A 27,594-nucleotide genomic window follows, 5' to 3' on the forward strand; every position below is an offset into this window, starting at 1 on the left:
CAGTATGCATTTGTACATAGCAGGAAGCTTTCTCTAAAAAGCTTAGTTGAGGAAGCAACTTTTACCTTGTAAGTTGTGTTCTCATTCAGTTTAAGATATTCCTCAGAGCTGTATATAAAGCTGTAAAATCTCATACTAGTGTCAGCTAATATTGTCAGTACTTAAAAAGAAATGTTAAAGGAGTAGGTTCTTTTATTTTTTCAAAGTTGTTTGGTGTGCAGTGTTAATTAGCAGTTGCTCTTACGTAGTTAGAGTATTTCTTAGGCTAGGTACTGATCATAAAGATTATTTTTTATGTTAACTATAACATGAGAAGATCAGCTTGAAACTAAGAATTTCAGTTGCCCATAGATCTCAGATGTAACTATTTAATCAAAGTGTTATATTCTTCATCATTAACATATTGTCATAGGGATGAAATTTGTCCATAGTGGCCCATCTGAAAGAATAATGTATCTACATCTTTTATAGCTCCTGCTAAGAAACTTGTATTAGGATGGCTTCTATGAAATTGCCATTTTTGTAGGTTTAAAAACTGTCAAACATGCATAGTTTCTGGTGATGGTCTCATGGTGACCAGTATTTTGGTGCCAACTTAAAGTATATAGTTAAAGTATCTGTTGGTCAAGTGTCTTCCAAAAAGATAGACTGGAAGATGGTACCATTTTTAAGAGTCAAAGGGAGTCATATTTTTCAAAAACTGTATCCATGCATTTCTTGAAGGGTACTTTGAGGCATACTATCAAGCCAGCAGATCATGTTTTCTATTTATGGATCTTTTTTTAATTTGCTTTTCTTGACTCTCAGTTCTCCCATTTTTATAATGGGAATAATGATGACAAGGATTATGTAAGTAAAAATGTGAACTGAGATAGTAGAGTGAGATACTCTGTGTACTTTGTATATCTTATCTCATTTTTGAGTAACTGATTATAGAGCAAAGGAAAATAATGATATTAATCTGCATGAGTAAGCTTCATAGCCTCCCCAACTGTGCTCTCTGCTCTTAGGCAGATGGACATTGTACACTATCCCTTGTTCTTCTATTTTATATTTTATTTTTGATGTTTCTAAGGATCAACCCAAGGCCCCATGCATGCTAGGTGAAAGCTCTACCACAGAGCTACACCCCCAGACCCTCTCGTCTTCTCAAAGTGGAACAATTATGACACGGATACCTAATGCCTATAGTCTTATTGTTTTCATTGATGTCTTATGTGATATTTTAGTAATGTTTTTTGTTTCCCTCTTTGTTTTCTACCACCTCCCTTTCCTCCAGCAGTGGTATTGGCAGATGGAGCCACAATTGTAGCCAACCCTATTAGCAGTCCATTCAGTGCTGCTCCAGCAGCAACAACAGTGGTGCAGACCCACAGCCAGGGTGCTAGCACCAATGCTCCAGCCCAGGGCTCCTCCCCTCGGCCAAGCATCCTCCGGAAAAAACCTGCCACAGATGGGTGAGTAGACCCAGAAGTGCCAAGTGATGCCTTGAGTTCTAGATATATTAATATCTAGCCTCTCATATTCAGTGCTGGTAGCAACCTAATCTCTCTTCTCTATGGCGTTTTTAATTTTCCTTCAAAACAACTTGACCATAGGATTATTCGGTAGAACCTTGTCTAACTCAGACTATATGATATTAAGAATCCTTAAGTCAGTGGGGTATCAGTTTCTACCTGTCTGTTGCATAATGTTATGGGAGTTCTCTCTTGTACTGTAAGTTTAATCCTAGAAACTTTAAAGTAGCTTTTAATTAACTCTCCAGACCTGTCTGGGTATTAAATTAATGCATACTGTATACTTTTTTCCTCCCCATTCAACAAGAGTTGTTGCAAAGGGCAAGCAGTTTTCACAGTGTATTCAGACTCATTTTTAGTAGCAGGTCGTGTTTTGTATTGTGTAAGCCTCTCAGTTGGTGGGATAGGCAGGAAGATATGTGCTGTGCTATTAAACATTCTGGTGATGGGAGATGAGCAACCACATTTCAGAGTTTCTGTGGCTTAGCTGAGCTGATAGCATCGGCATCAAAAGATTAAAGCTTAGCACAAACTTAAATTGCTGGAACTAGGGTCATCCAAGGTTTTCAGATGCACAGAGCTTTGTATGACCAGAGTTTCTATCTTTACTCATTATGAATACTTTGTAAAGAAGGTCCTTTTTAAAGCATAAATCAGGCCCAATGAAATAACCCTATTAATGAAGCAAAGCTTGTAGTTAAGATACCAAATTGATCGTGCATATCTAAACTTCTTTTCCTCTCAAAATCTGTAGAACTTGAGGTTTTTTTTATTCTTATTAATTATACATAACAGAATGTACTTTGACACATCATATATAAATGTATAATTTCTCATTCTTCTGGTTGTACATGATATAGAATCACACCCATCATGTGTATGTGTATGTATATGTGTGTATGTGTGTGTGTGTATATATATACACACACACACATATATATATATATATAGAGAGAGAGAGAGAGAGAGAGAGAGAAATAATGTCTGATTGAACTTGGGTATTTTTTTTTTATATATGTTTTAGTTGTTGATAGACCTTTATTTATTTATGTATATGTGGTGCTGAGAATCGAACCCAGGGCCTCACAGATGCTAGGCAGGCACTCTACCACTGAGCTACAGCCCCAGCCCTGAACTTGGGTATTTTCTAAAGAAAGATTACAGGCATGGAAGGATGAGGAAAACAGGAGCGCTTACAACAGCAACAAGACATTAAAGCTGGAAAGCAGCTAGGCAAGTAATCTCAACCTTAGCTGTGAGAAAGCTAAATTGTAAGCCTACTTTGGGGGAAGATAAGAACATCTTTGTTTAAAATCTGTTTTTGAGAAATACTTAGAGCCCAGAATACTGTTCTGTATCCACACTGTGGGGCACATTGTCCCTTCTTCATCCTATCAGAAATCTAGAGGTGCAAACTCTGCAGATGGTTCACTAGGATCAACCAGCACAGTGGAGCCACAGATATTTTACTAGAAGTGAATTAAATAACTACCCAACCATGGGTGAAATGCATATACTTCCCAGTCCAGTTTCCCCTTTTAGCCTTGGCAGTTGAACTTGACTTGGTAGAGAGAAAATGAGAGAGAACTCCGCTTTCCTCTGGAGAATCTACCTGGCCCAAGCAGGAAGCTTTAATGATATGAACAGTAGGGGTTGCCTAAGTACAGGGGCTAGACCACCTTCCAGTGAACCTCATAGTAGACAAGCCCTTTATCCAGCTTCTTTGTCCTCCCCACTGCTAGTCATGATTATGCCACCAAGCATAACCAGGTATCTGAGGGCTCCTCTAACATTAGAAGACAGAAACCCTGATAAATGTGCCCATAAAAGTAACTGGAAAGATGCTAAGGCTAGGCAAGGAGAATAAAACTATAATGAACAAAAAGCTATCAATGATATCTTCAGAAAGATAAAAGGAAAAGTTGCACAAACATGATCCTATAGAAAAGGACCGCTCAGAGAACAAGAAAAGCTTGTCATGAAATTTAAAATATGATAATAGAAATTGAAAACTCAAAAAAGAGTTTGCAGATAAGAAATTTGAAAAGTGGAGTAAAAAGGCAGGAAAAGAACCAGTTGAGGAGATCCAGTCTCCAATTAATGGGATTTCAACAGGAGAGATTAGAGAAATGGAAGAGAATCATTTACAAAGTAACGCAAAGAATATTAACAAAACTGAAGGGCAGGAGTTTCCTAATTTAAAGAAGTGCTTAACACGGATAGATGGATACAATAAATCCACACCAGTAACTTGAAATTTTATAACACTGAACACAAAAAAAATCTGTTCCTTCTTTCATACTTTGTCACCTTCCAAAAACTTTTCTGCTGTGTTCTCTGTCACATCAGTCATCAGCAGAATACCCTCCTCTTTATTCATGCGTTCTTGCTTTAAACATGGCTATTCCTCAGAGACTGTACTTCCCCTGCAGCTCTCGGAAATAGTGATTATATATCTTCTTATCCCATCACTTGGTGGCATTTGGTAGATTCTCGTCATGCCCCGCTGCCGTTTTCTAGCCATTTCACCTCAAAAGCACTTAATCTGTATTTAGATTTCATATTTGTATTGGAAAAAGTACTTTTGTGTAGCCAAACTATTCCAGGCACAGTGAAAAGTGTGCCAATAACTGAAATGGAATATCTGATTTAAAGTTCAGAGTACTTAAAGTGAAAAAAATAATACAAGTCTGAATGCATAGTTAAGTGATAAAGTGCTTGCCTAGCATGTGAGAGACCCTGGGTTTGATCCCTAGCACTGTAACAGCTAAAAAATACAAATAATAACACAGTTGTACTTGCCAAATTTCATGTGCTCAGTAGTGCCATATGGCTCCTTTTTTGGACAGGGCAGACCATAGGACTTGATTGGATTCAAGTTTAGTTTTGCAGGTCTCTGTGCCCTTCAGAACCACATTCCTGGCTGGCAATTGTGATGGTAGCCTTCCTGTCTTTCCCTTCAATATAAGCAGAAATGAGCTGGATGTGGAGGTGCCTTTAATATCAGTGAATCAGAGGCTGAGGCAAGAGGATTGCAAGTTTGAGGTCAGCCCAACAACGTAATGAGACCCTGACTTAAAATTAAAAAAAAAAAAAAAATTTCCAACTCTTTGGCTGCTCGGATGTTTCCTCTGCCCTCTCTGAGCAGTACGTGTACACATTTTTGTTTTGTGTGTGTAGTGCTGGGGATTGAACCCAGGGCCTCATGCATGTGAGGCAAGCACTCTGCCAACTGAGCTGTATCCCCAGCCACCTGTGTACACATTGTTAGCATCATCAACACTTCACTGACCTTGTTTTCTATTGCTCTTACGTCCCATAGCTCACAACCTTTTTCTACCTCCCCTCCCAGCAGTTCTCCAGCAAGCCTCATATGAGTCTTCTGTCCACTTGGCCTAACCACCTTTTCAGTCTCCATCACTGTCTTTTTTGGCCTCTTTCCTCTTCTTCCAAATCAGTTGGTGGTCACTTGCAGTCATTTCCTTGTATATCCCTCAATTTCTTTCCCCTTGCCTTTTGCTCATCCTCACAAATCTCAAGTAGGATCTTAAGCTGGCCAACAAATATCCTCCTCTCTTGCATACTCAATAACAGTGCTCTAGAGGGAGCTCTTCTTCCTCTCTCTGGCACATTAGCAGGTTTTTCTACTTTTTTATTTTTTTTTTTTTAGTACCAGGGATTGAACCCAGGGGTATTTTACCACTGAGCCAAATCCCAGCCCTTCTTTATATGTTATTTAGAGACAAGATCTCGCTGAGTTGCTAAGTTGCTTAGGGTCTCACTAAGTTGCTGAGGCTGACTTTCAACACGAAGTCCTCCTGCCTCACCCTCCCTAGCCACTGGGATTAACAGGCATGTGCCACCATGCCCAGCAAGTTTTTCTTCTTAAGAGAATCAATCACATCAAAACCATAAACATGCTGTCATTTCTTTTTCTTTTTTCATTTTCAGTGCTGGGGATCAAACATAGGGCCTTCTACATGCTAACCAATGCATGCTGTCATTTCTTCTGTCTTAAAAAATATTCTGTTGAGGGCTGGGTTTATGGCTCAGTGGTAGAGCATTCACCTAGCACACGTGGGGCACTGGGTTCGATCCTCAGCACCACATAAAACTAAAATAAAGGTATTTTGTTCACCTACAACTAAAAAATGTACATTAAAAAATACATATATTCTGTTGAGCCCATGTTGTTTCATCTTCTACCACCAACATCCCCTGCCTTTTTTTGTTGTTGTTGTTCCTCTTTGCAAAGAAAATAAAGGAGTTATCTGTCTTTGCTCTCTCCAATTCTTCTGCTAGTCTTCCAGCATTTTCATTGTATTCTGCCCAGTTAAGGCGTGTACAAAATGAATTGACACAAAATGAATACAGTGTCTAACCACAATAGTATTTAAGTAGCATCTTCTCACAAAAGTAATTAACAAGTTTTTCTAAGGTGTGACCTCATAAATAGAATCATACCCAGTATTATGCATTTTTTATGCATTTTTTTGTGTAAGTCTGAATTCTTTCGCTTAGTTTTTGTATGATCCATTTATATTACTGCATGTGATTGTAATTTTTTATTGCTATATACAGTAACCATTACATAATAACCCCATAGTTTATTCATGGATATTTGAGTTATTTCTAGGTTTTGCTTAGAATGTTATCCTGAACATTTCTGTGCATGAGTTTTGATGCACACATGGATACATCTCTTACATATACTGAGGAGGAATTTGCTAGGTCATGGGGTTTGCTTATTTTCACCTCTAGTAGATAATGCCTATGGCTTTTCTAAGTAGTTACACCCATATACACTCTCACCAACTAGCACTTGCTACTGTCACTCTTAAATTTGGTCATTTGAGGGTTTATATACAAAATGGCAATTTGGAAAGTCCTCCATATTCACATGTTTGTGTGTCAAATATTCCTTTCCTCTCCTGTTTTAAGGGTACTAGTAATTGGATTCAGGGAGTGCCTGTAATGATCTTAATTTGATATTTGTAACTTGCAAAAACCCCATTTTCAGGTAAGGTCACATTCATATAGGTATAAGGATTAGGACTTGAATATACAGTATCTTTACAGGGAATTCAACTGATTACACTCACAGAGTAGTTGTGTTTGTACTTTTTGTCTTTTGCGTTTTCTGTAAGTTGTTAGTTTAACTAAAGGTTTGATGAAATTTTAGAGCTACTTTTTTAAAAAATATTTATTTATTTATTTATTGCTTCTTGTGTGAATACTACTTCATAGTTCTTTTACCAGGAGACCTGAGCTGTCTGGTAGTTGATCACACTTTTTGAGATATTAGCAGCCCAGTGGATTAAGCATTGAAAAAATGGCATGTTCTAGTTCTAGCCATTTCTTCTTACACCAACTCTTGTCTGGCATCAGTTCCCTTCATTCTACTCAAGCTAAATGTTTGAAGATCACTTGTGATGTCCACATTGCTAAAGTCAGTGGGAAATTCTCAGTCAGAGCAATACAGTTGATCTCAAACTCTTCCTTGATAAGTTTTTTCACATAGCTTCTGAGGACCTGCTCAGGTCTAAATCAATACATAGGCATAATAAAGATCATAAACATTTCATATTAATAACATTAGGTAGAAAGGAGGTGTGGCATGCTAGAAGCAGCAGATAAAAGAGTCACCATGGTTACTTTCTGGATGGAGATGGCAGGAAGTGAGTAGGAATGGGGAAAAGGACCAGACTTGCATTTTGTTAAAAGCCTTTAGTAGTATTTGGCTTTTTAAATAATATTTCTGTGTTATGTGATATACTAAAAATCCATTTTAAAGATACATAATCAATGTAGTGCTTTTATTTTCCTATGGCTATACCTGACAAATGTGTGTCTTGTATTTCATGTCCTTTATATCCTCAGACTGCTTTTTTCCCGGTTTGTGTCATCTCTTTCAGAATGGCAGTTCGGAAAACCCTCATTCCTCCTCAGCCTCCTGAAGTGGCTAGTCCTCGAGTAGAGAGCTCCATGCGGAGTACATCTGGGTCACCCAGGCCTGCAGGGTGAGCACGTAAATGTTCTTACCACTGTTACTTTTAATTATATGTCTTTGTGAAGGGAAGAATCTAATAAGTGTGACCAATTTCATATAATTTCCTCTTGTGCATCTTTTATATGCTCTTTCTGGCTTCATGACCTCGACAGGTTTCTCAACTTCTCAGATCTCTGTTTGCTTCATTTATAAAATGAGCATGCTTATAAAATTACCTCATAGGATTCTTGAGCATTTAAATGAAACGATGCACTTAAAGCACTGGCATAAAGTCTGCCTTGTAGTAAATACCCCGTTGTTACTTCTGAAAAAAATAGAATCAGGGGCTGGGGAATAGAGCTCAGTTGGTAAGAGTGCTTACTTCATATGCACAAGGCCCTGGGCTCAATCCCCAGTCCCCCTCCAAAAAAAAAAGAATCACAATAATAGTCAGTACTTGCTTTTTCTGTATTCCTTTTCTTCTTAATTATAAAAGTAATATTATTTGGGGAAAATGATAACCAGACAATATAAAAATATTCGAGTGTGAAAAGCCAGGCATGGTAGTGCACACCTCTAGTCCCAGCTAACTGGAACTGAGGCAAGAGGATTGCTTAAACCTAGGAATTTAAGACTAGCCTGACCAACATAGTGAGACCCATTTCAAAAAAATCTTCCATTGGACTTGAGGTGTAGCTGAGTGCTAAAGAGTACTTGCCTGGTACTCATGAAGCCCTGGGTTTGATCCCAAGCACTGAAAAAAAAAAAAAAATTAATAAAACTTTCTAAAATGAAAGATGTTGAGGCCGGGGTTGTAGTTCAGTTGGTGGAGTGCTTGCCTTGCACGTGTGAGACACTGGGTTTGATCCTCAGCACTATATAAAAATAAATGTAATGAAAGGTGGTGTGTGTGTGAGTGTGTTTATTTGATGTATGAAGTAAAAATTGTTATCCTGTTCCCCACCCTCATTACCAGTCTCACTGCCCAGAATAATATTTATTGATAACATTTTTTGAAATTCCTTTCCATGTCTTTTTCTACGTATAACTGTAGATAAATAGATTCTTTTTCATTTTTGTTTTTGATATGGCGTATCATTCATTATATTTCCCAAGTGGTGTTGAATTCATGGGCTTAAGTGATCCTCCTACCTCAGCTCCTGAGGAGCTGAAACTAGAACTATATGTGTGTCACCATGTGTAACAATTCAATAGATTATTTTTTTTCCTTTATTTTTATTCATTCATTTTTTACTACTGGGGATTGAATTGAGGGCCTTGCACATGCTAGGCAAGTACTCTATTGCTGAACTACGTCATCCCCAGCCATGTTTTTTTTTTTTTTTTTTTTAAGACAGGCTTTTGCTAAGTAGCTCAGGCTGGCCTGAAACTTCCTCAGCCTCCCAGTAGCTGGAATTATAGGTGTGTGCCACTGTGCCCAGCATTAATGGATTCTTTAAAGTGAAGTCTTGTTGGCACTGTGGCATATGCCTATAACACAGCTACTTGGGCGGCTAAGGCAGGATCAAGGCCAGCATAGGCAAATTAATGAGACCTTGTCTCAGAAATAAAACGGACTGTGGATGGCTTAACTTAGTGGCTTAGTGGTAGAGTACTCCTGGGTTCAATCCCCTAGTACCACAAATACAAAAGTAGATTTAATTTTAAAAGAGTTGGGGTGTGCCTAGCACACGTGAGGCCCTAGGTTCAATCCCCAGTACTGGGGGGGGGGAGTTTTGCTGATAAGATTCTTTTACATCTCCACTTTTTTCTTAGTATAAATAATAACTTAATCATCTTAGATCTACTGTTCATAAAGCTTTACTTAAAAAGAAAAATTATTAATTACCCTTATTTTTTCTGGGTGTCATTTGGGGTTCTACAGACAGGTTGCGGTGACACAAAACGTCCATTCCCTTTAACCTTACTTCCTATAACTGTAGAGAAATAAAAAATGTATTAGGAAAAAGAAACGTATAAAAAGTATAAAGGGAATAAAAAGTAATGGGAGAAAGAGCTAATGATTTACAGAGGTAAATCTTTTCGCAGAGGTAAAAAGCGTGAAGGAAACACCATGTGCTCTCTGGTGTCAGAATGTGTCTGGCAGAGAAAAGAGCAGGGACCAAGACTTTGATGTAGAAGGTACTTGCAGTTGTCATTTTGCACATTAGTGCAGGAGCATAAAAAATGTTGCTGGAAGCTGAAACTGCAATGTAATCTTATTCTTTTGTGTGTGTGTGTGTGTGTGTGTGTGTGTGTGTTGCTGGGGATTGAACCCAGGACCTTGTGCATGCTAGGCAGCACTCTACCAACTGAGCTATGTCCCCAGCCCTGCAATATCTTAAGGTAAGATTATATTATCTTAATCATTGGGAAAGTTACAATTGTTCTGTGACCTGTTAAATCTTCTGTGAAAATACTAAAAAAAAATTTTACTGTTGATTATAATATGTAAGAAAATGGGGAAAAAAATAGTGAAACTATTTGCTTAGTACAGTATAATTTAAAATGCTAGAAACACAAGAGTGGTTGCAACCATTCTTGCCTTCTTTTCTTAAGATACAAAGCAAAACTCCTTCTAAGCCTTTGCAAATTTTAATACTTGTGTGTGTGTGTGTATGTGTGTGTGTGTGTATGCATGGGTTTTTAGGATGAAACCCAAGGGTGCTCTACCACTAAGTCACATCCCCAGCCCTTTTCAAAATTTTTTATTTTGAAGCAGGGTCTTTTTTTTTTTTTTCCTTTTTTTTTAATTGGTTCAAAACATTACAAAGCTCTTGACATGTCATATTTCATACATTAGATTCAAGTGGGTTATGAACTCCCATTTTTACCCCAAATACAGATTGCAGAATCACATCGGTTACACATACACATTTTTACATAATGCCATATTAGTAACTGTTGTATTCTGCTACCTTTCCTATCCTCTACTCTCCCCCCTCCCCTCCCCTCCCATCTTCTCTCTCTACCCCATCTACTGTAATTCATTTCTCTCCTTGTTTTTTTTCCCATTCCCCTCACAACCTCTTATATGTAATTTTGTATAACAATGAGGGTCTCCTTCCATTTCCATGGAGTTTCCCTTTTCTCTCCCTTTCCTTCCCACCTCATGTCTCTGTTTAATGTTAATCTTTTCCTCCTGCTCTTCCTCCCTGCTCTGTTCTTAGTTGCTCTCATTATGTCAAAGAAGACATTTGGCATTTGTTTTTTAGGGATTGGCTAGCTTCACTTAGCATAATCTGCTCTAATGCCATCCATTTCCCTGCAAATTCCATGATTTTGTCATTTTTTAGTGCAGAGTAATACTCCATTGTGTATAAATGCCACATTTTTTTTTATCCATTCATCTATTGAAGGGCATCTGGGTTGGTTCCACAGTCTAGCTATCGTGAATTGTGCTGCTATGAACATCGATGTGGCAGTATCCCTGTAGTACGCTCTTTTAAGGTCTTCAGGGAATAGTCCGAGAAGGGCAATAGCTGGGTCAAATGGTGGTTCCATTCCCAGCTTTCCCAGGAATCTCCATACTGCTTTCCAAATTGGCTGCACCAATTTGCAGTCCCACCAGCAATGTACGAGAGTACCCTTTTCCCCACTTCCTCGCCAGCACTTGTTGTTTGACTTCATAATGGCTGCCAATCTTACTGGAGTGAGATGGTATCTTAGGGTGGTTTTGATTTGCATTTCTCTGACTGCTAGAGATGGTGAGCGTTTTTTCATGTACTTGTTGATTGATTGTATGTCCTCCTCTGAGAAGTGTCTGTTCAGGTCCTTGGCCCATTTGTGGATTGGGTTATTTGTTATCTCATTATTTAATTTTTTGAGTTCTTTGTATACTCTGGATATTAGGGCTCTATCTGAAGTGTGAGGAGTAAAAATTTGTTCCCCATGATGTAGGCTCCCTATTTACCTCTCTTATTGTTTCTCTTGCTGAGAAAAAACTTTTTAGTTTAAGTAAGTCCCATTTGTTGATTATTGTTATTAACTCTTGTGCTATGGGTGTCCTATTAAGGAATTTGGAGCCCAACCCCACAATATGTAGATCAGAGCCAACTTTTTCTTCTATCAGATGCAGAGTCTCTGATTTGATATCAAGCTCCTTGATCCATTTTAAGTTAACTTTTGTGCATGGCGAGAGAAGGGGATTCAGTTTCATTTTGTTGCATATGGATTTCCAGTTTTCCCAGCACCATTTGTTGAAGATGCTATCCTTCCTCCATTGCATGCTTTTAGCCCCTTTATCAAATATAAGATAGTTGTAACTTTGTGGATTAGTCTCTGTGTCCTGTATTCTGTACCTTTGGTCCACCCGCCTGTTTTGGTACCAGTACCATGCTGTTTTTGTTACTATTGCTCTGTAGTATAGTTTGAAATCTGGTATCGCTATGCCGCCTGATTCACACTTCCTGCTTAGAGTTGCTTTTGCTATTCTGGGTCTTTTATTTTTCCATATGAATTTCATGATTGCTTTCTCTATTTCTACAAGAAATGCCATTGGGATTTTGATTGGCATTGCATTAAACCTATAGAGAACTTTTGGTAATATCGCCATTTTGATGATGTTAGTTCTGTGAAGCAGGGTCTTGCTAGGTTGCCAAGGCAGGCCTGAAACTTCTGATCTTCCTGCCTCAGCCTGCCAGTCAAATTCCACTGCACCCAGTTTGTTACACTTCTTAACAAGATAAGACCCATTTCTAAGATTTTATCCTTTACATATTCAGTGTTGTGAAATCTCTCACAGTTCCTATAATGTGAAGATTTTTACTAGCTTCATTTCAGGTACTTTTTTTTCCCCCTTAAATAGAAGAATTTTTACTTTTTTCCTTTTTTTCTTTTTCTTTTTCTTTTTTTTATTTATTTATTTTTTTTTTTTTTATTTTGAGACAGGGTGTCACTAATTTGCTTAGGGCCTCACTAAGTTGCTGAGACTGGCCTCAGACTTGGCAATCCTCCTGCCTTAGCTTCTCAAGTACTGGGATTATAGGCATGCACCACCACACCTGGTAGTACTTGTTTTTGTTTTTGTTTTGTTTTTTTCATCAAAACCACTTGCCTTTGCTGCTGCTTAGATCCTGGGTATATATTTCACAGCAGCATCTTTTTCTGTGCTAGCAGCTTCACTAGTGTTTAAAATCAGTCATATTCATGCTGACTTCTGAAATGATGAAACCAGCTTTATCCACAGTAAAAGGTTTTCATTTTTCTGGTAACTACCATTTTCTGTTAGTGTAGCAAATATCTTCAACACTTTGGCCTTGAATGATTGTGATTTAAAAAAAAAAAAAAATTACTCTTTTTTAGTTCACCTCAGTAAATTGTCCATCCACCAGAGCTTTCTGTTCCTAGTGCAATTTAAACTAAAAGACAAAATTAAAGCAACTTTACCTTTTTTAAAAAATATTCATAAGACTTTTTCAGTATGGTCCATACCATAGTTTCCTATAAGCCTAGGTCTTGTTCTTCTCTTTGCTGGGCCATTTTTATATTTACTCACAGCCAGTTTTCCCTTCTACAGCAGCATCACTTTTTGAGATTGGTGGGGGGTGTTTTTGTTGTTGTTGTTTCTGTTCTTATTTCAGAAATTTTTTTCCTGCATTTTTCATCTTTGTTGTCCAGTTTTCTCTCAGTCCTCCATTTTTGTAAAAATTTCACTTGGATTTATTGCTGGGGAAGCAGAGGAGCACACCTATACACTTAATTGCTTTCATGAACTATGAAATAACTGGTTCAGATGTGCAGTAACCGATCACCACCAGACTTGTAATGAAGTGATATTACTCAGTGATCATGATCCCTATCTGACAGTTGGAAGAGTATAAATAGAGACTAAAAGTAAAATAAGGACCATGCCTTAGGGGACCTATCATTGTCAGAGGTTAGGAAAATGGAAAACCACCAAAGGAAACTGTGTATTACATGATGTTCCTGCCATTGTTGGTACCATTATTAAACATTGGCTACTGAATGCTTCAGTTATTTCCGTTTTTTTACTGTAGTAATATTGTCATGAATCTCTTTGTTCCTCTGTCATTGGCTCTTTTGCATACATTTCTTTGATGTGTTTCTACAAGTAGCATTGCTGGGTCAAAGTAAATGTGTAGCTTAATTTGGTTTCCAGTCATTGTACTCATTTACATCTACATGAAATGTGTGTTTCCATTTTCTCCACATTCTTGCCAACATTTGATACTACATTTTTGTCTGATTTGATTTTATTGGCATAACTGGAGATTGAACCCCCAGCCTCACATGTGCAAGTGCTCTAGAACTGAGATATACCCCTAACCCTAGTTATTAACAGTTTTAAATTAGCACGTTTGTTTTTATTGTTTGAAATGGATTTCTTTTGTCTTTTCTGAAACTGGCGATCAGTCTTTACCAACTATATCTCAACCCTAAAATGTATTTTTTAAAAATCCAAATAAAATATGGACTTAGTTTTAAAGTGCTAAAAAAAAATGTGTCTAGTTCCTGAAGATTAAGAGCATACCAAGTCTTCCTATTTGTTTTTATTTGTTTTTATTTTTTAAATTTTTTTAGTTTTAAGCGGACACAACATCTTTTCTTTGTATGTGGTGCTGAGGATCGAACCCGGGACGCATGCATGCCAGGCGAGCGCACTACCGCTTTAGCCACATCCCCAAGTCTTCCTATTTGTCATAGCAGATGCAGAAATTGGGGTTGGGGAGGGACTATTTTGTAGAATCATTTTTGGAGTTAGTGTAATTCAGAGACATTGTGGAGATGGGGTCCCACACATGCACCCATTGCGGCCTTATATGAAGTAGTCATTCTGTTTCTGTGGCACCCAAAATGAGTTTGTTTGAATTATGAAAAAATAACTTGCTGGAAAAACAACCTCCCCATACTACCACATGCAAGGAGAAGGATTCTCATGTAAATGACGGGTTTTAGGCATAGCCTAACTCATTCTCTGATGAGGAATAATAACTGATAGGAAGATTAAACAGAGAAGAGCAACAAAATATTACTAATTTGCTCACTAAAACACTCACCAGGGAACATGAGATTTATAACAAAACATTCTATCATGGCCGGGTATGGTAGTACATGCCCATAATCCCAACAATTTTGCAAGGCCCTAATAAGTAACTTAGTAAGACCTTCTCTCGAAATAGAAAATAAAAAGTGCTGGGCATATAGCTTAGTGCTAAAGCACATCTGGGTTCAGTCCCTAGCACACACAAAACAAACATTCCATTGTGAAATCTAACAGCTTAATGAAATAACTATATCTCTATGAAGGGAGACACAAAGATGAAATGTACAGATTCCCAGAGTAAATAGCAAAACATACAGAGATGACCCAAGTTGATAAGACTCAGCAAAGCACTAGGTGATGCCACAGAATGAAGGCAAAATTAAAACTGCAGAAAACAGTATAAAACAGAGGATGAAAATGAAAAGAAAATTCATACAGATCATACTGAGGTAAAAGATCAAGCATATGTCATATTACAGTACATGGAAATGACTTTATAATGAGTTGAATTATGTTCTCCCCAATTTCCCATGTTGGATTCTTTATCCTCAATACTTCAGAATGTGACCTTGTTGGGAAGAGAGTCATTGAAGATATAACTAGTTAAAGTGAGGATATACTTTATTCTTTAAAAGGGGGAAATTAGGACAGAAAAACAAACCCAGGGAAAACACTATTAATATCATCGAGCTGCTTCTAAAGTAGTAGTTAGAGGAAAATTCATAGCCTTAAAATACTTATGGCAGGGCTGGGGTTGTAGCTTAGTGGTAGAGCACTTGCCTACCACATGCAAGACACTGGGTTTGATCCTGAGCACCACATTAAAAATAAATAAAGGTATTGTGTCCATCTACAACTTTTAAAAAAATACTTACGTCAATTAAAACATTGCAAATTATCAACCTACAATGACAGAAAACAAAATGGAAAAAAAGGAAATAATATATAGAGAGGCAGAAATCAGTGATTTAGAAAACAGACTAGCACTAACCAAGAAAAACAAAAAAAAAGCACAAGTGAAATAAGAAATGTATCTCAATGATAGATTGCTTGCCTTGCATGCTCAGAGTCCTAAGTTTGATCCCCAACACTGCAAAAAGAAAAAAAGAAACAGGGAAAATAACCGGAGAAGCTGAAAAAAGTTTAAAACAATAACAACAACAAAAAAAAAAAACCTCAAAAGACAGATCCATGCAAATAACAAAAAGAAGAAAATGAGTAAATTTATTTATAATCTTTTTTATAATCTAAAAATCTAGAAGCTATTTTTTAAAAGGAAGCATTAAGAAATTTGACTCAGTTTAAGAAATCTTTTTTAACTTGTCAAGAAAAAACTTAGTGCTGGAAATGTAGCTTTGTGATAAGTACTTGCCTAACATGCTGCTCAAGGTCCTGGGTTCAATCCCCAGGACCAAAAAAGAAAAAAAAAAAAAAATTTTTTTAAGCAAAGCAGAAGACAAATTAGGGAGAAATATTTGTAAATAACTGCAAGAAATGAAGAATAATAAGTTCTGCAAAATGGACCAGAAGTTCTAATAGTTTATAGATGATCTTTAACATGTGGAATGATGCTTGACTTCTTTATATGAAGAAAAGAGCAAATTTTAAAAATATTCTGAGATACCATTGTATGCATATATTGGCAAGACTCTAGGATTTGATCACACTGTTGAAAAAACTGTGGAAAGTAAAAAATGTCAAAAACCTTATGGGAAAGGACTTATCAAAATTAGAGGCTTTATCCTCTGGGAATTTAGGGTCAAGGTACAAATTGCTGGAACTAAAGCTCTGGAATTAGAAGGGCTCCATAAGGAAATCAACTGGTTTGCCATACCCCGAATCAGTGCAGCTCTCCTGAGCAGGTATCACCAGTACTAGATAACATCACCATCCCTACCTTCCCTTCATTGCTGTGTTGTTCTGCAGGTCCTTAGGTCCCTAGCTAGTGTGTCTTCCCTTTACCCTACAGTTAGTTGCTTGTTATACATTGCACTCAGATGTTTGGCTATATTTAGTACTAGAATTAGGAAAGAGTATGTCTCTTTATCTTCCCAACCTAAAAACAGAACTACTTTTCTCCCTCTTAAGTGATAGAAGGGCTTGAAGAATTTTAGATTGGACACTATTATTCCTTAGAAATATTCAAGTGTTACTGTTGTCTTGTGGTCTTGTGTATTTTGCTGTTATTCTTCAAAGGCCTAATGCTATCTTGAACCCCAACCTTTATATCAATTTGTGTGTGTGTGTGTGTGGTGCTGGGGATTGAACCCAGGGCCTTGTGCATGCAAGGCAAGCAATCTACAAACTGAGCTATATCCCCAGACCCATATTGTTGTATTTGTTTCTTTCTGAAACTTTTAATGAATTCACTTCCCAATGTTTAGAAGTTCCACAGTAAAATTTGGGTTAGTCCTTTGTGTGAATGTGCGTGCATGCTAGGTATTCCATGACCTTCTGATCTTTGTTTCTTTCATAGTCTTTTTCTTACTAATCAATTTCCAACCCCTATACTTTTGGGGGAGTTGGGGGAGAATCTCCAATTTGTCAGAATTTGTCAAATGCACTTCTGGAATGGCCTAATTTTTCAATATTCTCTCCCATTTACCATCTCTTTGTGCCACCCCTTTTTTTATTTTAGGTAATATTGTCAATTTTTTTTTCTTAAAGTCTTAAAATCTGTGGGAAAATACAAAAAAAAATGCTTGATTTAATTGTTTTTATATTTTGCCACATGTAGTGTTTTTTTATCTAGCCAAATTACAGAATTTCACTTTTAAATACCTTCTTCAACACTTTGGCAGATAAACTATGAGGTGTCCAGGAGGTATGGGTGTTGATCCTTCATTGAGTTTATTAAACATGGATGTACATATTAGTTTCTCACATTATATTTTCAAATAGTATTTCTGTCCCTTTCTGCTTCAACTCTCATTATGTGAATGTTGATACAGTTGAAAGTATCCTAAATGTCCCCAAGGCTTGGTTTATTTTTCCTCACAATTTTGTTTTTGTTTTTCACAATGGAAACTCAGCTGACACTATTTTTTTTAATGAAACAAAGAACAGAATATTTTTTGATTTTTATCTATGAATAATATAAAAAGCAGAAATACAATTTTGTACTGAACATTTGGCAAGGGAGGCACAATATCCTTAAATTGTGCTAACATTTAAGCAAAACAGGATGTTTTATGTACCATATTACTTATTTTTACAAAGAGCTTATTGATTGTTTGTTTTCCCCTTTTTATTGGCACATTGAAATTATATACAACAGTGGGATTTGCTATATTCATACATGCACACAATAAAACAGTATAATTTCATCAATTCCATTCCCTAATACCTCCCCTTTCCCTCTCCTCCCTCCCTCAGTCCCCTTCAATATTTTTTTAATTTGTTATGCATGACAGTAGAATACATTTTGACACATTATACACAAATGGAGCACAACTTCTCATTTCTCTTGCTATACATGGTGCAGAGTCACACCAGTAGTGTAATCATACATATATATTGGGTAGCCAGGTGCAGTGGCACACGCCTATTATCCCAGCAGCTGGGAAGGCTAAGGCAGGAGGATCTAAAGTTCAAAGCCAGCCTCAGCAACAACAAGGTGCTAAGCAACTCAGTGAGACCCTTTCTCTAAATAAAATACAAAATAGGGCTGGGGATGTGGCTCAGTTCAATTCCCTGTACCCCCACCCCCCCAAAAAAGTATACTATGTATATAGGGTGAAAATGTCTGTCTCCTTCTACTGTTGTCCTTCCCATCCCCACAGTCCCACCCCTTCCACTCACTCCCCGCTGCACAAGCCAAAGTTCCTTCATTCTTTCCTACCCTGCCCCCAACTATGCATCAGCATTCGCTTATCAGAGAAAACATTCAACCTTTGGTTTTGGGGATTGGCTTATTCTCCAACTTCACCCATTTACTGGCAAATGCCATAATTTCAATTTTTTTTAATATTTTATTTTTTAGTCTTTAGGTGGACACAATATCTTTATTTTTATGTGGTGCTGAGAATCGATGCCTCAAGCATATCAGGCAAGCATGCTACCACTTGAGCCACATCCCCAGTCCATAATTTCATTTTTCTATAGGTTGAATAATATTCCATGTGTATATGTACCACATTTTCTATCATTCATCTGTTCAAGGGCATCTAGGTTGGTTCCATACTTTAGCTGTTGTGAATTGAGCTGCTATAGATTGATGTGGCTGCATCACTGTAGTATGCTGATTTTAAATCCTTTGGATGTAAACCCAAGCGCAGGACAACTGGATCAATTGGTGGTTCCATGCCAGGTTTTCTGAGGAATCTCCATACTGCTTTCCAAAGTGGTTGGACCAATTTGCAGTCCCACCAGCAATGTATGAGTGTACCTTTTTCTCCGAACCCTGCCAACATTTATTACTGCCTGTATTCTTTTCTTTTTTTTTTTTTTTTTAAGAGAGAGGAGAGAGAGAAATATTTATTTTTCAGTTTTTGGTGGACACAACATCTTTATTATATTTTTATGTGGTGCTGAGGATCGAACCCAGCGCCCTGCGCATGCCAGGCAAGCGCATTACCGCTTGAGCCACATCCCCAGCCCTTGCCTGTATTCTCGATGATTGCCATTCTGACTGGAGTGAAGTGAAATCTTAAAGTGATTTTGATTTGCATTTCTCTAATTGTTAGAGATGAAGAACAATTTTCCATGTGTTTCTTGATTAGTTGTATTTCTTCTGTGAAGTGTCTGGTCACTTAGCCCATTTATTAATTGGGTTATTTTGAGGGGGGGGGGTTTGGTGTTAAGTTTTTTTGAATTATTTATGTACCCTGGAGATTACTGCTCTATCTTAGATGTTTATGGTGAAGATTTTTTCCCATTCTGTAGGTGCTCTCTTCAGGTTATTGTTTTCTTTGCTGAGAAGAAACTTTTTAGTTTGAATCCATCTCACTTATTGATTCTTGATTTTACTTTTTGGGCCTTAGGAGTCTTGTTAAGGAAGTCATGTCCTAAGCCAACATGATGAAGATTTGGGCCTATGTTTTCTTCTAGTAGACATAAGACCTCTGTTCTAGTGCCTAAGTCTTTGATTTTTGTGCAGGGTGAGAGATTTACTTTCATTTTGCCACACATGTGAATTTCCAGTTTTCCCAGCACCGTTTGTTGAATAGGCTATCTTTTCTCCAATGTATGTTTTTGGTGCCTTTATCTAATATGAGATATCTGTATTTATATGGGTTTGTCTCTGTCTTCTATTTTGTACCATTGGGCTACATATCTATTTTGGTGCCAATACCATGCTGTTTTTGTTACCATTGCTCTGTAGTATAGTTTGAGGTCTGGTATTGTGATGCCTCCTGCTTCATTCTTCTTGCCAAGGATTGCTTTGGCTATTCTGGGTCTCTTTTTTTTTTTCCCAAATGAATCCCATGATTGCTTTTTTTTCTATGAAGAATGTCATTGGGATTTTACTAGGAATTGCATTGAATCCATATAATAGTTTTGGTAGTATGACAGTTTTGACAATATTAATTCTGCCTATCCAAGAGCATAGGAGATCTTTCCATCTTCTAAGATCTTCTTTAATTTCTTTCTTCAGTGTTCTGTAGTTTTCATTATAGAGGTCTTTCACCTCTCATAGATTGATTCCCAAGTTTTGTTAGGCTATTATGAGTGGGGTAGTTTTCCTAATTTCTCTTGCAGTAGATTCATCTCTTGTGTGTAGAAATTTATTTGTTTTATGGGTATTGATTTTATATCCTGCTACTTTGCTGAGCTCATTTATTAGTTCTAGAAGTTTTCTGGTGGAATCTTTTAGATCTTCTAAATATAGAATCATGTGGTCCACAAATAGCGAGAGTTTAGGGCTGGGGTTGTGGCTCAGTGGTAGAGTGTACACCTAGCACATGTGAGGCACTGGGTTCAAACCTCAACACCACATAAAAATGAAATAAAGATATTGTGTCTATCTACAAATAAAATATATATATATATATATATGTATATATATATATATATATATATATATATATATGTATGTATGTATAGTGAGGGAGCTGGGGTTGTAGTTCAGCGGTAGAGCGCTTACCTAGCACGTGTGAGGCCCTGGGTTCGATCCTCAGCACCACATAAAAATAAATAAAATAAAGGCATTGTATCCAACTACACCTAAAAAAAAATCAATATTTAAAAAAAAAAAAAAGAGTTTGAGTTCTTCTTTTCCTATTTGTAACCTTTTAATTTATTTTCACCTATCTGATTTTTCCAGCTAGAGTTTCAAGGACTATGTTGATTAGAAGTAGTGAAAGACGACATCCCTGTCTTGTTCCAGTTTTTAGAGGGAATGCTTTCAGTTTTTCTCCGTTTAGAATGATGTTGACCTTGAGTTTAGCATAGATATCTTTTACAATGTTGAGGTATTTTCTCACTATTCCTAGTTTTTCTAGTGTTTTGAACATGAAGAGGTGATGTGTTTTGTCAAATGCTTTTTCTGCATCTGTTGAGATGATCATCATGTGATCCTTATCTTTAAGTCTATATATGTGATGTAGTACATTTATTGATTTCCATATGTTGAACCATCCTTGCATCCCTGGGATGAACCCCACTTGAGCCTGGTACACGATCTTTTTAATATTTTTTATGCGATTTGCCAGAATTTTATTGAGAATTTTTGCATCTGTGTTCATCAGGGATATTTGTCTGAAGTTTTCTTTCCTTGAGGTATCTTAGTTTGGTTTTCATATCTCAGCTGACACTGTTTAAATTCACTAATCTCATTTCCTTCCTTCCCTTTTTATTTTTTCTTTAAAGTACTGGAGATTGAATTCATGGGTGCTTTACCCTCATTCCCAGCCCTTTTTATTTTTTATTTTGAAGCAGAGTCTCATCAGGTTGCCCAGGCTGGCCTTGAACTAGCAATCTTCCTTCTTGAGCTTCCTGAGTAATTGGGATTACCAGCCTGCACCACCACGCTCAGTTTCTTACAGTACTCTAGATTGAACCCAGAACCTTATGCATGTTAGCCAAGTGCAGGATTACTGTGTATGCCACCATAACCAACTTTACTGATTCTCTCTTGTGCCTGTTCAAATATACAGTTGAGCTCCTGTAGTGACCTTTTCCCCCCCTCGGCCTTTAGGCCTTTCAGCTCCAGACTTCCTACTCGGTCCTTTTTATCATTTCTATCTATTAATATTCTCATTTTGCTAAGAATATAATTTTCATTTTTTCCTTTCGTTCTTTTAACTTGGTTTCAAGTAGTTCTTTGAATATATTTAAAATAGCTGATTTAAATTCTTTGTCTAACATCTCTGATTCTTTAGTGACACTTATTGATTACTTTTCCTCCTTCTGTATGAGTTATAGTTCCTTGTTTCTTTACATATTTTATAAGTTTTTATTGAAAACTTGAGCATTATATACTATATAGTGTGACAGCTCTAAAAATCAGATTCTTTCCCTAGAATGTGTTGTTATTGCTGTTTATTGTAGTTTTGTGTAGTGCTGTTTCTGAACTTAATCCTGTATATTTTGTATCTTCATCTTGTTTGACCCCTGAATTCTCTCAACAGAAATTTCCTTGAATGCATAAAACCAATACATCTCCATGCATTTACCGAGAGGCCCTGCATATGTCTTGAGGTTACCCATTTATTGCCCTGACAGGCAGTTTAAAACTCTGCCTTAACCAAGCAGGGTGGTGAATACCTATAGTCCCAGATACTCAGGAGGTTGAGATATGAGGATCAGTTGAGCAGCTTGGGTAAAATGGTGAGACCCCTATCTCAGAAAAACCAAACTAATAAAACTGCCTTACTCATTACTTCCTTTTTAAAACTAGTTTCAAGGTCAGTTAAAGGAAACAGGAAAGCTTAAAGTCCTCTCATCTGTTCCTGGCCATGTACACAGCTTTGGTATGCACACATCCTACACATACATGTTGCTTCTTAGATTGCCAGAAAATATATGTGGATATTTCCTTCCTTACCTTTTCCTTTAAGCACTTTGGACCCTCAGACCACGGTGAAATCAATCAGTTGCCTTTTTTTTTTTTTTAAGATACTGGGTATTAGGGGCTGGGGTTGTGGCTCAGTGGTAGAGTGTTCACCTAACACGTGAGAGGCCCTGGGTTCGATCCTCAGCACCACATATACATAAATAAAGGAATTGTGTCCAACTACAACTAAAAAATAAATATTAAAAAAAAAAAGATACTGGGTATTAAACCCAGAGGCATTTAACTACTGAGCCACATCCTCAGCCTTTTTTTCATTTTTTATTTTAAGACAGAATCACCCTAAGTTGCCTCGGGTCTTGGTAAGTTGTCAAGGCTGGCCTTAAACTTTTCATAGGGTTACAGTGTGCACCAACATGTCTGGCCTTCTTTTTTTTATTTAACAAATGTCTCTTGGGAGAAAGGTGCTTTCAGTAGATACATTCCAAGTCAGATCAGATATGGTTTTGCATGTGGGGTCTTTGGGTCATAACCAGACCAGTCCCACAGTAACAGTGTTCTGAAAATGAGAATTTAAAGGTGCTCCAACCTCTTGTACAGCTAGGCTGCTGGTTTTCACTGTGTGTGGACTGGCTGTGCAAACCTAATATAGAGCTAAAAGAGTGGAAATAGGGCAAGTTAAAACAGAATCAAGCTTGCTATTCCCATTAGATTCAGCCAGTTTTCTTTATTATTATTATTATTATTATTATTTGTATGTTTTTAAAATTTTTTTTGGAGATGTAGATGGACAGAATGCCTTTATTTTATTTGTATATGGTGCTGAGGATTGAACCCAGTGCCTTGCACATGCTGGGCAAGTGCGCTGCCACTGACTACAGCCCCAGCCGTGTGTGTGTGTGTGTGTATACACACACATATATATATATTTTTTTACTTGTTCTAATTAGTTATAAATGACAATAGAATATATTTTGACATATATAAATGGTATATAGCTTCTCATTTGTCTTGTTGTACATGATGAGGAGTTACAGAGGTCCTATAATATATACACATAGGGCAATAATGTCCAGTTCATCCTACTATCATTCTTACCCCTATACCTCCTTCCCTTCCTTCGCTCCCCTCTGTCTAGTCCAAAATACCCTACCCATTGTGAATTAGCATCTGCATATCAGAGAAAACATTCAGCCTTTGGTTCTTTGGGATTGGCTTACTTTGCTTAGCATAATAATTCTCTGGTTCCATCCATTTGCTAACAAATGCCATCATTTCATTCTTTAAGGCTGAGTAATATTCCATTTTGTGTGTGTGTGTGTGTGTATGTGTGTGTATCTATACCACATTTTCTTTACCCATTCATCCATAGAAGGACACTTAGGTTGATTCCATGGTTTATCTATTGTAAATTGAGCTGTTATAAACATTTCCTTTTATATTTTTTATTTTTGGTATCAGGAATTGACCTCAGGGGTACTCAGCCACTGAGCCACATCCCCATCCCTATTTGATATTTTATTTTGAGACAGGGTCTCACTGAGTTGCTTAGCAACTCGCTGTTGCTGAGACAGGCTTTGAACTCGCAATCCTCTGCCTCCTCATCCTGAGCCACTGGGAGTACAGCAAAAAGGACTGGGGATATAGCTCAATGGTAAAGCATTCCTGGGTTCAATCCCCAATTACCCCCGTCCAAAAAAAAGACCAAGAAGATATTGCAAAAATAATAGCTTTCTCATGTACCCTTTACCAATGGTTACATCTTACATAACATTGGTCCATTTTCAAAATAATTGACATTGGTTTAATACTGTTGACTTAACTACCAGCCTTATTAAGATGTCACCAATTTGTGAGGGGAAACAGAGATGTACAGTACTTGGAAATTTTTATCACATTCATAGGTTTATGTATCTGTTACCATAATATGAATAGAGAACTGTTTTACTGCCATGATGACACTCTCATTTGCAAACCACACCCTTTGCCACTAGTTGTTCTCCATCACTGTAATTTATTTCATCATTTTAGAGTTTGATAGAAATGGAATTATAAATATTTGTTTGATATACAATAACCTAATGATATTGGCTCAACCTAGTGTTTTCAAGGTCCATTCAAGCTGTAGCATGTATCAGTGATTTATTCTTTTTCGGGTGGCTAGTACTGCATTATTATATGTATGTACCAGAACTTATCCATTTGTTTATTAAAGTTATTAGGGTTGTTTCAATTTGGGGCCTTAGCGATACATTTGGTATGAGTACTCATCTACAGCTTTCTTTGTAGACATACATTTTCAGATCCCAAGGGTATAATTGCTAGGTTATATGGTACATGTATTTTGGTTTTAGAAGACATTCCCAAATTTTTCCATAGTGGCTATACCATAGATCAGGTTTCCCACACCTGGTATGTACTTTTAAAATTTTATTTTAAAACTTTAATAAGCATTTGGTAAAGTATCATGGAGACTTCAATTTGTATTTCTCTAATGGCTAAAAATGATGTGTGTCTTTTTATGTGCTTATTTGCTACTGGAATATCCTCTTTAGTGCAATATCTGTTCATTTTTTATGTCATTTGCCCATTTTCTAATGGTATTACATGCTTTCTTAGTGTTGTTCTTTATATATTCTGACTAAAATTCCCTTGTTTCAGGTTTCTTTTAAACCATCTGAGTCATTTTTGAGTGTGCAGTTCAGGAATGTTGAGTGTACTTGTGTTGTTGTAAATAGAGATCCAGATCTTTTTCATCTTCCCAAACTGAAACTCTCTACCCATTAAACACTAACTCCCATTCTCTCTTCCCCTTACCCTGGCAGCCACTATTTTCTGTTCATTTCTGTGAATTTGACTACTCTGAAAACCTCATATAATTGAAATCATTTTAACTTTTTGTTCATTAATTCATTCATTCTACAGTGCTGGGGGTGGAACCCAGGGCCTTGCATGTGCTGGACAAGTACTCTACCACTGAACTACATTCCCAGTCCCAGTGTTTGTCTTTTTTATGTGATTGTCTTATTTCACTCAAGCATCGTGTCCTTGAGGTTCATCTTGTGAGATAATGTTCATTGCGAATATTTTCTTTCTCTATGCCTTGTTTTTTGCCAACCTCTTTTAATGGTTTTTAGCAAAACAAGTTTTTCATTTTGATGAAGCCCACGCTGTTTTTTCCTGTGCTTTTGGAGTTGTATCTAAAAACTCCCCACCTAATGCTAGGTTTTATTTTGTATCTTATCTAAAAATTTTATATTTTTATATTTCAAATTTAGAACTATGATTCATTTTGAGTACAGTTTTTTTACATATCATATGAGGTTTAAGTCTATGTTCATTTCTTGGCCTATGGCAGTTGTTTTTGGTATTGAATTTGAGGGAATATTATGTTGGGTTTAATTATCTGAATTTTCTGTGGTAGTAGTTAAGTAGATAAACCATTACATCTATTTGATGAAATATTTACCACTTATTAAATTGATAAACTAGGATGTACTTTTTTGAACAGTGTTTGTGGCTATGTTAGGTGCCTGAAGTATCTCTGGAAGTTGTGCAGAGTGGTGCCATTGGGTAGAGGTGTGGGTGTACAAAGCAGAACTTAAAGTTAAGTTCTGCTTTGTACACTTGTATTCTTTTGTGCCTTTTGGAACTTTGCCACTTCCATGAGTTTCCTCTTTTATAAGAAACTATGTGCAATATGAGTGTATCTATAGATTAAAAGGAAAAAAAAGAAACTCCAAAGACAACATATGTATTCAGGAATTCTAGGGTTCAATTCTGGGTTCAATTCTCAGCACAACATATAAGTAAATGAATAAAATAAATGATCCATCAACATCTAAAATACTTTAAAACAATGAGTAGTCTGTGTACAATGAAGTGACTGATTTATTTAAAATGTTCTTTTTTTCTGAATTAATTGATAACTGTTTTTAAAAAATTTGGAAGGGGTGGGGCACACAAGATATTATAAGCCAGATGTGGTGGCAACCCCTTGTAATCATGGTGACTTGGGAAGCTAAGGTAAGAGGATCACAAATTCAAGGTCCTCCTCAGCAACTTATCATGGCCAGAAGCAATTTAGTAAGACCGTGTCTGGAAAAATTAAAAGGGCTGGGGATGTAGCTCAATGGTAAAGCACCCTGGGTTCAATCCCCAGAACCCAAAAAAATGAACCACAAACCTGAATGTCAGGCTGGGGGTGTAGCTTTGATGATAGGACACGTGCTTAGCATGCTCAGGCCCTGAGTTCAGTGTCCAACTTCATAAGTACATACCTACCTGAGTTCCTTTTAAAAGTTACCTTAAAGTTGAACTTTTATTTTTATTTATTTATTTATTTTTAGAGAGAGAGAAAGAGAAAGAATTTTTTTAATATTTATTTTTTAGTTTTCGGCGGATACATCTTTATTTGTATGTGGTGCTGAGGTTCGAACCCAGGCATGCGCGCACACATGCCAGGCGAGCGCACTACTGCTTGAGCCACATCCCCAGCCCCAAAGTTGAACTTTTAAAATCAAAGAATAGAGAGTTACTTGTGCTGTATGCTGTACAGAAATAATTAGACAGATACCAGCATCTGAGATGTTGCAGGTTAAGGCAATTTACTCTTATCTGCTATGTGTGCTTTGCTTTTGTGTTTCAGTGTGAAACCTAAATCTGAAATCCACGTGTCTATGGCCACTCCAGTCACTGTGTCCATGGAGACAGTATCCAATCAAAATAATGATCAGCCTACCATCGCAGTCCCTCCCACTGCCCAGCAGCCTCCACCAACCATTCCAACCATGATTGCAGCAGCCAGTCCCCCATCACAGCCAGCTGTCTCCCTTTCAACCATTCCTGGAGCAGTCCCCATCACTCCACCCATCACTACCATTGCAGCTGCACCACCACCAACAGCCACTGTGGGTGGCAGTCTTTCCTCTGTTTTGGGCCCTCCTGTACCTGAGATCAAAGTGAAAGAAGAAGTAGAACCAATGGACATCATGAGGCCAGTTTCTGGTAAGTTTATTTACAGAATTTTCACTTTTGGCAGTTGTTCCTTTCCCTTTTCCTAACTCCTCTCTAGAGTTCCATCTCTGTGAGACCATCAGCAAGGAAACCCAGCTAACTCCCTGATGCC

General features: G+C 37.2%; 1 protein-coding gene across 5 annotated transcripts in view; it reads left to right on the top strand.

The window, feature by feature from the left end:
* Sap130 (Sin3A associated protein 130) overlaps positions 1–27,594 on the top strand; it is a 77,151-nt gene that overhangs the window by 35,123 nt on the left and 14,434 nt on the right. For 4 of the 5 annotated variants that reach the window (XM_046463761.2, XM_046463763.2, XM_058585404.1 and 1 more), the window contains 3 exons: positions 1,280–1,457; positions 7,433–7,537; positions 27,115–27,473. In XM_046463761.2, the coding sequence (XP_046319717.1) occupies positions 1,280–1,457; positions 7,433–7,537; positions 27,115–27,473 (642 nt within the window). The remainder of the gene's footprint in view (positions 1–1,279; positions 1,458–7,432; positions 7,538–27,114; positions 27,474–27,594) is intronic. The other variant, XM_046463762.2, reaches the window with a different exon arrangement.

This window comes from Marmota monax, unplaced genomic scaffold (genome assembly GCF_021218885.2).
Source record: "Marmota monax isolate L192 unplaced genomic scaffold, Marmota_monax_Labrador192_F-V1.1 WCK01_AAM20220418_F8-fsc00034, whole genome shotgun sequence".
Taxonomy (NCBI): domain Eukaryota; kingdom Metazoa; phylum Chordata; class Mammalia; order Rodentia; family Sciuridae; genus Marmota; species Marmota monax.